We start from the raw sequence: 13061 nt of genomic DNA on the forward strand, positions 1-13061 counted from the left end.
AAACATGCGCTAAATGCTTGCCAGCTGTAACCTGGTCTACTGTCAGCGCAGGCGGAGCGCAGCCGGTGTAAGTGGAAGTTTGGCTGACCGGCGGACAGTGTGCACACGTCAGCAAAACCTCACAGGTAGGTTTCCAGAATATCAGGCACATTAACGATGCAATAAACACCCAAAAAAACAATATTCAATGCAACTATCTGCAATCAGCACATAAATGTATCTCTATATCGACTGTCCCGTCACATCTGATGTCAGATCAAAGGAGATTGGCACCGTTTGGCACCTTCAGCACGCGTAATGGAAACCCAACCTGATTTAATTAACACAGCTGCAAGCTAATGAGTTCACATCCCTCTCAGCCAACCACAAACAGCCACAGTATCAGATAGGGAGTATATATTCAGCATCTGTCATCTTAGAAAAGTCAAAAGAAACAGAGTGAGACTGTGAGAGAGAAAGAGAGAGCACGCGCACGCACGAGAGAAACGCAACATTGATTTACAAACGTGGTGACTTCCTCCCAGGCTACCTTTGCATCATCAGCCTGTGGAGGTCTGCTCGCAGTTCTGTATATTCGGACACTGCGAGCAGACCTCCCGGACCAAAACATCAGTTTCCTTCTGGGAGAAGTTTGGCCGTCTGGTGCTGCTCCTCTCCTCTGCCATAGCGAATTGAGTCAACTCTCATTACGCCTTCGCGCAGCGCATTTAAGGGTGAGGAGAGGGGCTCATTTGATTGGTGTGATGTGTGTAAAACCCACTCCACGCCTTCTCTCCTCCCTCTTTCCAACTTGCGCAGGTAGGAGGGATGGAGGTGGGAAAGAGGAGTAGCTGCACCAGGTGCACGGTGTGCCACACTTGCAAAATCCGCCTGGCCACACCCAGTTGGCGAAGTGTAAGTGCGCTGCGCCCCCGCCTCGCCCGGTCTGCGAAACTAGAGCCCCCTGTCTCAAAAAGATGGAGAAAAATTGGCCCACGCATTTCTTGCCTCTAGGCTGGATTACTGCAATTCCCTATAAAAAGGTTGCTCGAATAAGTCTTTAAAAACTCACCAGCTGGGGCGTCAGTGGCTAATGGATAGAGCAGGCGCCCCATGTACAAGGCTGTTGCTGCAGTGGCCCGGGTTCAACTCCAGCCTGTGGCCCTTTGCTGCATGTCATCCCCCCCTTTCTCTCCCCTCCTCACACTTGGCTGTCCTATCCATTGAAGGCAAAATGCCCAAAAACATATCTTTGAAAAAAACAAACAAAAACAAACTCACCAGCTGATCCAGAATGCGGCGGCACGTGCTGACAGGAACTAAGAAAAGAGATCATATTTCTCCTGTTTAAGCTTCTCTTGACTGGCTCCCTGTAAAATCTAGAATTTAATTTAAAAACCCTCTCCTTACTTACAAAGCTCTTAATGGTCAGGCTCCGTCATATTTTGAGAGCTCATAGTGCCCTATTATCCCACCAGAACACTGCACCCTGAGAATGCAGGGTTACTAAAGGTCCTAAAGTCTCCAAAAGTAGAACAGGAGCCAGAGCCTTCAGCTATCTTAAATGGAAATATCGGTTTATTTCAACCTGTCTCCTGTCGTCCTAAATTTGTTTCAAGTGACTAGTGACATAAAAATAATAGTTAGCATGTTAGCCGTTAGCCTAGATACAGCCGGGCGCATAGTCAATCAATCAATTTTATTTATAAAGCTCAATATCACAAATCACAATTTGCCTCACAGGGCTTTACAGCATACGACATCCCTCTGTCCTTATGACCCTCGCAGCGGATAAGGAAAAACTCCCCCCCAAAAAACCCCTTTAATGGAGGGAAAAAATGGTAGAAACCTCAGGAAGAGCAACTGAGGAGGGATCCCTCTTCCAGGATGGACAGACGTGCAATAGATGTCGTACAGAACAGATCAGCATAACAAATTAACAGTAATCCACATGACACAATGAGACACAGAGAGAGAGAGTGAGAGAGAGAGAGAGAGTGAGAGAGACATTCAGCAGATGCTCAGCCTGCTTTGCTCTCATCTGATTGGACAGGTACCACAATAGACACTGTATGAATTATTATTAGAGTATTTCTTGTGCTCATACAGTTTAAAAAAAAAAAAAAGGACATTTACACTGTACATAAGTATTGATTATTTAATATACCAGTTATTGATTTGTTACCTTTTATAATATGTCATGTAGATACTCTTAAATTATTTTCTTTGACTTAGTAGTTTATCTCATTTTGATCACCAAATGCAGCCTTTTGAGTTTTAAATGAAATCTAAATCTTTTGTCATCTCTTGTTTGAATGTTCAGGGTCTGAGATCTTCTGCTCTTGGCCTTAAGAGCAGGACCTCAGACTTTATTAGAGAGTTAGAAAATGCAGATGTGTTTATATTGCAAGAGACTTGGTGTAGAGGAGATGTCTCCACTGGTTGTCACTCAGGCTACATAGAGATAATGTCCCCGTCCACCAAGCTAAAGGGAGTAACACAAGGAAGGGATTCAGGGGGAATGCTGATCTGGTACAAGGCAAACCTTGTACAATACATTGAATTAATCAAAAAAGGAGAATTTTCAATTTGGCTCAAAATCAAAAAAGACCATATCACCACAGATAAAGATGTATTCCTGTGTGCAGCATATATCCCCCCATCACAATCCCCTTACTTTAATGCCGACAGGTTCTCCATTCTCGAAGATGAGATTAGTTACTTCCAGGCCCAGGAAGTGTACTGATCTGTGGAGACCTGAATACCAGGACTGGTACAGAACCAGACTTTATCAGCACACAGGAGACAAACATATACCTGGTCAAGTCAGCATCCCCTCCCTTCACAACCCGCAGAAACAACTTTGACAAAACTGTCAATAAAAGTGGGCAGCAACTGTTACAGCTCTGCCGAACATTGGGTCTGTACATGGTTAACAGTCGGCTTCGAGGGGACTCATTCGGTCTTTACACTCATAGCTCTCCTCTTGGCAACAGCACAGTAGACTATGGCATCACCGACCTAGACCCCTTCTACCTGAGAGCATTTACAGTCAGCCCCTTAACCCCCTTATCAGACCATAGTAAAATCACACTCTACATTAAACGACAGCAAACGACCCTCACACAGTAGAACCCTGCAATCTGACCTACAGAAAACAACCTTATAAATGGACAAACAAAAGCAAAGACGAATACCAGACAGCAATCAAAAATCCAATCTTTCAATCCCATTTAGACTGTTTTCTTTCCATCTCGTATCCCCTCAATCAGGACGGCCTCAGACAGGCTGTACAGGACATCTACAACATATTTGACCATGTGGCAGACTTATCCAGTCTGAAAAAGCGCCAGCACCACAGACCAAAAGACCTGACCAATGACGAGTGGTTTGACACAGAATGCAGACAACTGAGAAAAACTCTCAGAAATGTGTCAAATCAAAAACACAGACAACCTGACAATCCTGAGCTCCGCCTCCAGTACTGGGAAACACTGAGAGTATACAGAAAAACACTCAGAACTAAAAAAGAACAGCATGTGAGGCATCAGTTACAAATAATTGAAGAGTCCATTGACTCCAATGACTTCTGGAAGAAATGGCACTCTTTCAGCAAACCACAAAAAGAAGAATTGGCTATTCAAAATGGTGACATCTGGAAAAATCACTTTGAAAGTCTATATACTGCTGTTCCCTGAATTCGGCCCAAAACAATCTCCTCATCAATTTACAAATTTTAGAATCAGTCATTAAAGACAACCAGAACCCCCTATACTACCAAATTACTGAAGCAGAGCTGCTGGCTAAAATCCAGGCACTGCAGCCAAAGAAAGCGGTCCTGATGGCATTTTAAATGAAATGCTAAAATTTGATGACCATAAATTTAACATTGCCATATTAAAATTATTTAACCTTATTCTGGGTGTCGGACATTTCTGACCTCTGGAGTGAAGGAATCATCACACCAATCTTTAAAAGTGGAAACAAATTCGACCCAAACAATTACCGAGGCATCTGTGTCAGCAGCAACCTGGGGAAGTTGTTCTGCAGCATCCTAAACAGCCGACTGCAAGACTTCCTCAGAGAACATGATGTCCTGAGCAAGAGCCAGATAGGATTCACACCCAAACATAGAACAACAGACCATATCTACACCCTTCACACCCTCATTAATAAAGACGTCCAGCAAAACAAGAGGAAAATCTTCTCTTGTTTTGTAGACTTCAAAAAAGCATTCGACTCAATTTGGCATGATGGACTGTTCTTAAAATTAATTGAGAAGGGTGTAGGGGGGAAGGTCTATGACATCATCAAAACCATGTACAGTCATATGAAATGTGCTGTTAAAATTAACAACATGGAAACAGATTTCTTCCCCCAGAGTAGAGGAGTAAAACAGGGCTGCAGTCTCAGTCCCACCCTCTTCAACATCTATATCGATGAATTGGCCAAATCACTAGAACTATCTGACATCCCTGGTCTCACTCTGTCTGACACACAGGTTAAATGCCTACTGTTTGCAGATGATCTCATATTGCTGGCTCCATCACATGAAGCACTACAACAGCAACTGGATCATCTGCAAACCTTCTGTCAGACCTGGGCCCTGACAGTTAATCTGGACAAAACTAAAATTATGATATTCCAGAAACGACCCAGGGGTCAGGGAGACCAAACCAGGTTTTTCCTGGGCTCTCATGAGGTGGAGCACACACATGACTACACATACTTAGGACTACATATCACGTCCACGGGAAACTTTAACCTGGCTGTTGATGATCTCAGAGAGAAGGGAAGAAGGGCTTTCTATGCTATGAAGAAATCTTCAAACATTAATATGCCCATTAGAATCTGGCTCAAAATATTCAAATCTATAATTGAACCAATTATTCTGTATGGTAGTGAGGTGTGGGGTCCTCTTGCAAATCAAGATTTTGAAAAATGGGACAAACACCCCATCGAAATCCTGCATACAGAGATTTGCAAGAGCATCCTCAGAGTGCACAGGAACACCCCCAACAACGGGTGCCGAGCTGAGCTAGGCCAATTCCCCCTTTTAATTAGAATTCAAAAAAGAGCCATCAAATTTTATAAACACCTTAAAACAAGTGACCCCAACTCCTACCACTACAAAGCTCTGCAATGCCAAGAGGAGAACATGGAGAAGAGCCCCCTCAGCCAGCTAGTCCTGAGGCTCAGCTCCTCTAACAACACAAGACCTCAGCACAGCCCTCACACAATCTGGACCCACCAAATTATAGAGAAACAAAAAGAACATTACATTAACTATTGGACATCGACCACAAAACGCAAAGCAAACTTCAGTGTTATTTGGCTCTAAATAGACAGTACACGGTGGCAGAATATCTGAGCACCGTGACTGATGAGAAACTGAGGAAGACTTTGACCATGTACAGACTCAGTGACCACAGCTTGGCCATAGAGACGGGCAGACACAGGCAGACCTGGCTGCCCAGAGAGGACAGGTTGTGTGAGCTCTGTCCACACAGACAAGTGGAGACAGAGACACACTTCCTGTTGCACTGCAGCAAGTATGAACACATCAGAGCCGACTTCCTCTCAAAAATAAAACATAAAGTCACTGACTTTGATTCTCTGCCTGATCAAACTAAAATGCAACACATCCTTGGAGAGAACAGAGTCAGCAGCTTAGCAGCAGCAACATATGTCAGGTTATGCCAAAGCCTGAGGGACAACCATCACAACACCTGACACACCTGTCTATATTTACAGTCCTTGTAACTCACAATCTACATTTTTCTTTATTCATTTTTTTTTCTATATTATATATTGGTGTATTGTATTGTAGATTGGTGTATTTTGTATTATATATCATATATTTAATCTTTTTTTTATAGTTTTCTGACTTACTTTTATTATTGTACTTTATTTGTAAATTTTAATGTCTTTGGCAATATTGTTAATCTACAGTCATGCCAATAAAGCTTATTGAATTGAGAATTGAGAGAGAGAGAGAGAGAGAGAGAGAGATGCAGGTAATGACAGTAGCTTACAACAACATTGTTGAAAGTAATAATATTATAGTTATAGTTCTGGCTACTGTGGTACAATATGTTGAAAGTATGTATTAATATCTGGCAGTATACATGTGTGACAATAGTCATGTGTATGATAACAGTAGAAGTATGACTAATGACTAATGATGGCAGCAGCAGCAGGAGGCATCTGGCAGGACCATGGCAGGACCACGGCAGCAGCACAACCACACACGTCACGCTGTCCAGGCACCGTTGCGATATGAGTTAATCTGAGAGACAGTGGAGCACAAAGGCTCCGGAGAAGAAGCCGAGTTAGTGACATCCAGAATGGCCAAGTTAGCAAGAAGCAGTAATAGAATACGAGAGAGAGAGAGAGAGAGAGAGAGAGAAGGAGAGAAGGTGCCTGGTGTATTATAGGGGAGTCCTCCGGCAGACTAGGCCTAAGTCAGCCTAACTAGGGGCTGGTACAGGGCAAGCCTGAGCCAGCCCTAACTATAAGCTTTATCAAAGAGGAAAGTCTTAAGCCTAGTCTTAAATGTGGAGATGGTGTCTGCCTCCCGGACCGTAACAGGAAGATGATTCCACAGGAGAGGAGCCTGATAGCTGAAGGCTCTGGCTCCTGATCTACTTTTGGAGACTTTAGGGACCACGAGTAAGCCTGCGTTCTCAGAGCGCAGAGTTCTGGTGGGATAATAAGGCACTATGAGCTCTCTAAGATATGACAGAGCTTGACCATTTAGAGCTTTATAAGTTAACAGTAGGATTTTAAATTCAATTCTGGATTTTACAGGGAGCCAGTGCAGAGAAGCTAAAACAGGAGAAATATGATCACGTTTCTTAGTTCCTGTTAGTACACGTGCTGCTGCATTCTGAATTAGCTGGAGAGTTTTTAAGGACTTACTAGAGCTACCTGATAATAGAGAGTTACAGTAATCCAGCCTAGAGGTAACAAAAGCGTGGACCAATTTTTCTGCATCTTTTCGGGTCAGGATAGGCCTAATTTTCGCAATATTACGCAGATGAAAAAATGCAGTCCATGAGGTTTGTTTTAAATGAGAATTAAAAGACAAATCTTGATCAAATATCACTCCGAGGTTTCTTACGGTAGTGCTAGAGGCCAGAGCAATACCATCTAGAGAAACTATGTCATCAGATAAAGAGTCTCTGTCGCGTCAGACCTGTTAAAACGTAAGTGAACGGGCATACTTCAAGTGCAAAATTAGTCTACTAAACAAGATTTTTTTCCACAAAGAACGCCTCATATCATTAGGATAAATGTCAGAGAACATATAGAAAACGACATGTAAACGTGTTGTCTTACCTTACCGGTGTGCTGCCATGTTGATTCTTCTTCATTTGCTAACATTCACGTCCTATTAGTGCATATCACTAACTCGGCTTTACTGCATGTCACTAACTCGGCTTCTTCTCAGGAGACATTATGCTCCACTGTCTCGCAGGTTCCCTAGTATCGCAGATACACCTTGATCATGTGTCGTTGGTTATGCTGCTGCCGGGGTCCTGCTTGACGCTGACTACTACTACTGTTATTATTAGTAATACTATTATTGTAAACATATGATTATTATCGTCCCGTACATATATTAATATTAATATTAATATTTACTTACAACATATGGTACCACAATTACTGTTATTATTATTATTAGAATATTATTACTAAAATTAATGTTATGGTAGCTATTGTCATTACTGCTGCCCTGCATCTCTCCTCACTCTTGTCTCTTTTTATGTATCATTTTGTCATACGGATTACTGTAAATTTATTGTGTTGATCTGTTCTGTACGACATCTATTGCACGTCTGTCCGTCCTGGAAGAGGGATCCCTCCTCAGTTGCTCTTCCTGAGGTTTCTACCATTTTTTCCACTGTTAAAGGTTTTTTTGGGGGGATTTTTTCCTTATCCGCTATGAGAGTCCAAAGGACAGAGGGATGTCGTATGCTGTAAAGCCTTCTGAGGCAAATTGTGATTGTGATATTGGGCTTTATAAATAAAATAAAAAAACTGAATTGAACTGAATTGAAATAAAAACATGGATGACGTTCTTGAGATGAGGCAGAGAGAGAAAAGACCTGGGCCCGTATTCACAAAGAATCCTAAGACTAAAAGTCTTTGTGATGTCATTCTAAGAAAAATCTTAGAATTCCTCGAATTCTAAGATTTTTCTTAGACTGACTTTCCCTCTTAAAACTCCTTTGTTCTCCTCCACGAGCTGTGCCAAGAGCAGGCACTGCTCTTCTGTCCAGTTCGGCTTTCTCGTTCTTTTTTTTCTCCATTTCGTTTGTTGTTTTGGTCATTCTGCCAAATCAAACGTTTTTTACAAGGAGGCCAGCAATCACAGTAATTGCTGACAGCTGAGTCTGCGTCCACCATTAATATCAAATACATTAAGTAGTAAAATTACCAGCATGGCGAGTAAACATAACAATAAGCAAATCAAAATAATAATCGGCATTTTGAAGCTGTGTAACAATTAATTTAATTTTGCTTTTCACGATTACACATTTCTTAATACAGTCTAAGTTCTATGATTGGTTAATTTCACTGTCCATTCATTACTAGGAGCGCATTTGTTTTTGTTTTGTTTTTTTTCTTTTTCCTTTTTTGTAACAACCAATCACAGCTTTTAGAAGACTGCGTCATACCTAGCAACGGGGTCTACCACACCTCCTCACTAAGATAAAAGTTTCTGTCCCCTCCTTGCTCACAGTTGCTCTCAGAAACTTCCTGAATCACTCTTAAGCTAAGATTCCTTGCTAGGAATTTTTAGGCTAAGTCAGGAGCGCTCTCAGAGGACTCTGAGAATCTTTGTGAATACGGGCCCTGATCTTTGAGATGTTCCTTTATTGACAGAAGCATTACTGGACAATATTTATATCTTTAAATATCTCACAGAGGTTCCTGGCTGCTGCTTTGACATTTATGGACAAGACACCAAGATGGTTCTGTAGAATAGGGATGGACTTTGGTGGACAAAAGAGAATTAATTGTTTGTTTTTGTTTTGAACCAACAAGAAATAAAGCATCATTTCACTGGACCACATGTTAAATTAAGGGGTTTTGATGGGAAATTAACAACAAGAGAAAATATAAAAATAAGCCCTGCATTTAAGGCATGTAGAAAAGAAACATGGTTGAAGGAACTTGAATTTGATGTAAATGAACCAAACTCCCCCCTCAAAAAGCCTCCTCTCTCCAGCACTCTGTGAATTGCATATTACATCTACAGGAGAAGAAATATCTGAAAGCAATACAGAATGATTAAGAGTCTCAGCCGACTGCGTCATACTCCATAATATTATTTTTTTAAGAGCTTTCCTTTACATAAATCAAGACATTTCTGCCAGTATGGCATGCAGAGAACTTTACCAGAATGCAGGAAATGAAGATTTTGAGGCTCAAAATTTCATGGGGGAGGACCCCAGACCCCCCAACTTTATATGTGTCCCCTGCAATGTTCAAATGAAATGACGCCCTTGTCTGCATCACTGTATGGGTACTGAAATGAATTAATAAATATGTAAGTAAGTAAAAGATATGCTACTCTATGTATTTTTTAATTTCTTAATTGTAGAAGGATTGCCCTTTTTTGCATAAGCACCTGCCCCAGAAAATGTCTGTGCAAGGCACTGTTCAAGACCATTGTGGATCTAATCGACATCAAATGTTTGCTGAGACAAGTATAAGGCTGTCAAGGCTAAGGCAAAGGGTAAAGACTCCGCACACAAGGAGAGAATAACAAGGTATGTGGACTTAGCTATAATGTTTCGGGTTGACACATCGTATTGGTGATAAGATCCAATATGGAAGCAAAGCTGGGTGTCTCATCATTTTTGAAAAGTCTCTGTTTCCACCCGTCCAGCCTAAAACACAACCCTGGAGTTTTCAAATTAAAACCAGGTCAGCTCTGTTTTTAAAGATCTCTATTTTAATGTTCTAAAATGGTGGTGTTATGTAGAAACTAGGCGTGGATGTAGCAATAATTAGACATTTTAAATCAAAAACATATTAGTGTGGATGTAGTCTGAGTAGAAGTACCTTTTAAAGATGCAGTGTCCTTACTCTCAACAGAGGTCTCTGTCTTGTCCTTGTCCTCAGTGTTGGCCTCGTCTACTTCTTCCTTCACTGTGGTCAGCTCAGGCTCACTCTTATACAGCCGGTAGTCTGGAGCTTGCTGTAAGGAAGAGATTGCTCAGGGTCAGAATACACACCATGTGGCAGCAGTCCATACACACACACACACACACACACACACACACACACACACACACACACACACAGGCCCCAGTGGTGTTATTATCACAATACACTAGGGCTGCTCCCTGAAAAGCGGAGATTCAAACCATCAGAACCACCGCTACTCTCTCGCACAGGGAGCTGCGGACACACAAGCGGCACAGTGGACGCTGCACCGTAAGGCTCTGAGATAACATCATCTTCTCTCTTCTGCCGAGAAGTTGTGAATTACAGCTCACAGATACTTAGTACAAAATGGTCAGCTTTTGTTTGACGTGTGCGTGCAGCTTGTTTACTACAATAAATGATTGCCGTTGTCACACTGAATGTCCCACTGAGCCCCGTTCAAACTTTAAAACCTTTTATAGAAAAATTACAAAAAGTTGCCTATTTAAACGGCCAAATCTGATTTGACTGGCACAATGCTGAGGTGGGTACAGCCCTAAATTACATTCTTAGTTTTGAAAGGAATTTTGAGAATAAAGTTATATTTCACCATCTATTTACAAAATATTATGAATTTCTCTCTTTACATTGAATCTTTAGAGCAGCAAAAGAGCCATTGCAATAGTCAAGGCATTAAAGAGAGTTCTCTGGTGCTATAAAAAGGCTTTCTGAATGTGCATACTAGAAGTAAAAGGAAAAACACACTTAAAAAAATTGTAAACCAACCCAATAAAACATTACCCTCATAACAATGAAATTCCACACATAAATCCACGTTTAGACCACAATGGGCTCGACACAGTGACAGCTGGATGGTAAATGGATTGCAGGAGTAAAAAGAAAAACAACAATACATTAAAATCAAATACATATATCCAAAATGGTGCTTGCTTAGGAATGAGTCTCTTCAGTGTGATTTAGGCTTAAGGGTGGAGTTGAGGTGTAACAGTGATGACCGAGAATATAAAAATGTTTGGAAGCACACATGGTTGGCAGCCTTCGGTGAACGAAAGATGTAGATGGATGGAGTAGACATGGGTGGGGGGCATGAAGGTTTTCAGTGGTTCTTACGCTGTGTACTCCGTTCCTGGAGCTGGCCTTGCGATCCTCGGTGCGGTGGGTGTGGGGGGGCTGGCGGCCGCCAGGATGTGAGTGGTGGGGGGGCACGTGAGGGGGGTGCTCTGATGAGTCGTAGTACTGGGGAAGGGGCGGGCGGGGGGGCATGCTGTCACCCTCCTTGAGAGGACTGAGTGGCAGCAGCGTCACTGCCTGTTAACAGTTAACACAGCTGGTCTCATTCTAAGGTAATCACATGGTATAACTGGACTGTACCTACTGATGGTTATGGGTTGGGATCAGTAGTTTTTCTCACTGAACTTAGCTGCCTATTGCTACTGGAAATTAGGCTGATTAGAGAGTGAACTAAAACAGTTAAGTCTGAGGCTGTAACACCAAAACAATGGGCTGAAAGATGCTGGGACACTTTAGCCCCATTTCCACCAAACAGTTTCGGTATGGTACCTTTGGAATCAAAAGTAACCCTTCGGACATGGTACCTAGACCCTAGGTCTGTTTAGCTTTTCCACCACAAGCAGTACTCTTAAATGTGGGTGGAGTTGTTGTCACTCACTGCTACGTCCAGCACTCGCTGTACTTCCTCATCACCAGTGACACAGAATAAAAACCTCACAGTGTCATTTGGTTCACATCACTGTGACAGAATGACGATGTTAAGCAAGTTTAGATTCATTTCATGGCACACTGATGACTAAACCAAATCCAGTGTTTGACTAATCAACACATTCTCACTCCGACCTTGTCACATATTAATGTTTGGTCATTTTTCATAATCGACCACTTTGGAGTGAAACCGGGTTGGCCTGGTAAAAGGAAAATTAATCTAAACACTTCTGATGTTCCTCACAACACAACTAGTATTTAACTAGATAAAAACAAAACAAAAAACAGATTTTGGGAGAATGATCCAATGCTGAGAACACATGACAAAACATCTTTATGATGTTGGGAAAAATGCATATACCATTACATCCCTGTTGCTACCAAAATCACAGTCATTCTGTCTTACAAAAGTACTATTGAGTCATTTAATTGGGGCCAGAGGCTAAGCAATGTGGCTGAGAATAAGTGTGGTGTTATGTGGAATGTACTGTGTGGGCAAGGGCACTGCCTTACCTCATTCTTCTGTAGACTGGAGAGCGGTTTGGAACCAGTTAAACCTGATGAATATGGGAATATACAGAGAAGAGGAATAAGACATTTTCCATAACATGACATCTGAAAAGGCCTTTGTAGTTAAGTACAAACTGTAAATCATATCAGACAAATATGAAATGTCTCTGAGAGTGTGACTTCAACATGTGTTATTGGTGACTCTCACTGCTGTCTATGCTCCGCTGTGGTTTATTTTTGGCCAGAGCCTCCATCACGTCCTGAATCCTCCACAACTCCTTCTGGATCTGGATGTGCCGCTGGCTTGGAGGCTCTGTCTAAGGACATACACACATACACACATACACACACATACATACATACATACATAAGTGAATGCCATTAAAACCTTGATCACCTTGGAGATGTGTGTGTGTGTGTGTGTGTGTGTGTGTGTGTGTGTGTGTGTGTGTGTGCGCGTGTGCGTGCGTTTTACCTGTGGGCTGCCCAGTGCCTCCAGCTGTTCCAGCAAGTTAGACTTGGCCAGAGTGACATCTGCACCCAACCTGTCGTACTCCCTCCAGGAACGCTCCAACTCCTGAAAACCAGGACATCAGCTGACAGGAGGTTCACTGGACTCTGTGTGTGTGCCTACATGTGTGTGTATGTGTGCTTTAACGTCTGTGTCC

At 42.2% G+C, this 13061-nt stretch overlaps 1 protein-coding gene across 9 annotated transcripts in view; it reads right to left on the reverse strand.

Moving 5' to 3' along the window:
- Positions 1-13061, reverse strand: part of LOC125882978 (pleckstrin homology domain-containing family A member 5-like) — a 603488-nt gene that overhangs the window by 27313 nt on the left and 563114 nt on the right. For 6 of the 9 annotated variants that reach the window (XM_049567036.1, XM_049567042.1, XM_049567037.1 and 3 more), the window contains 5 exons: positions 12869-12970; positions 12602-12710; positions 12397-12440; positions 11275-11472; positions 10060-10195 (listed from right to left, as the gene is read on the reverse strand). In XM_049567036.1, coding sequence (XP_049422993.1) covers positions 10060-10195; positions 11275-11472; positions 12397-12440; positions 12602-12710; positions 12869-12970 — 589 coding nt within the window. The remainder of the gene's footprint in view (positions 1-10059; positions 10196-11274; positions 11473-12396; positions 12441-12601; positions 12711-12868; positions 12971-13061) is intronic. The other 3 variants (XM_049567051.1, XM_049567050.1, XM_049567038.1) reach the window with 1 other exon arrangement.

This window comes from Epinephelus fuscoguttatus, linkage group LG22, assembly GCF_011397635.1.
Source record: "Epinephelus fuscoguttatus linkage group LG22, E.fuscoguttatus.final_Chr_v1".
Classification (NCBI taxonomy): domain Eukaryota; kingdom Metazoa; phylum Chordata; class Actinopteri; order Perciformes; family Serranidae; genus Epinephelus; species Epinephelus fuscoguttatus.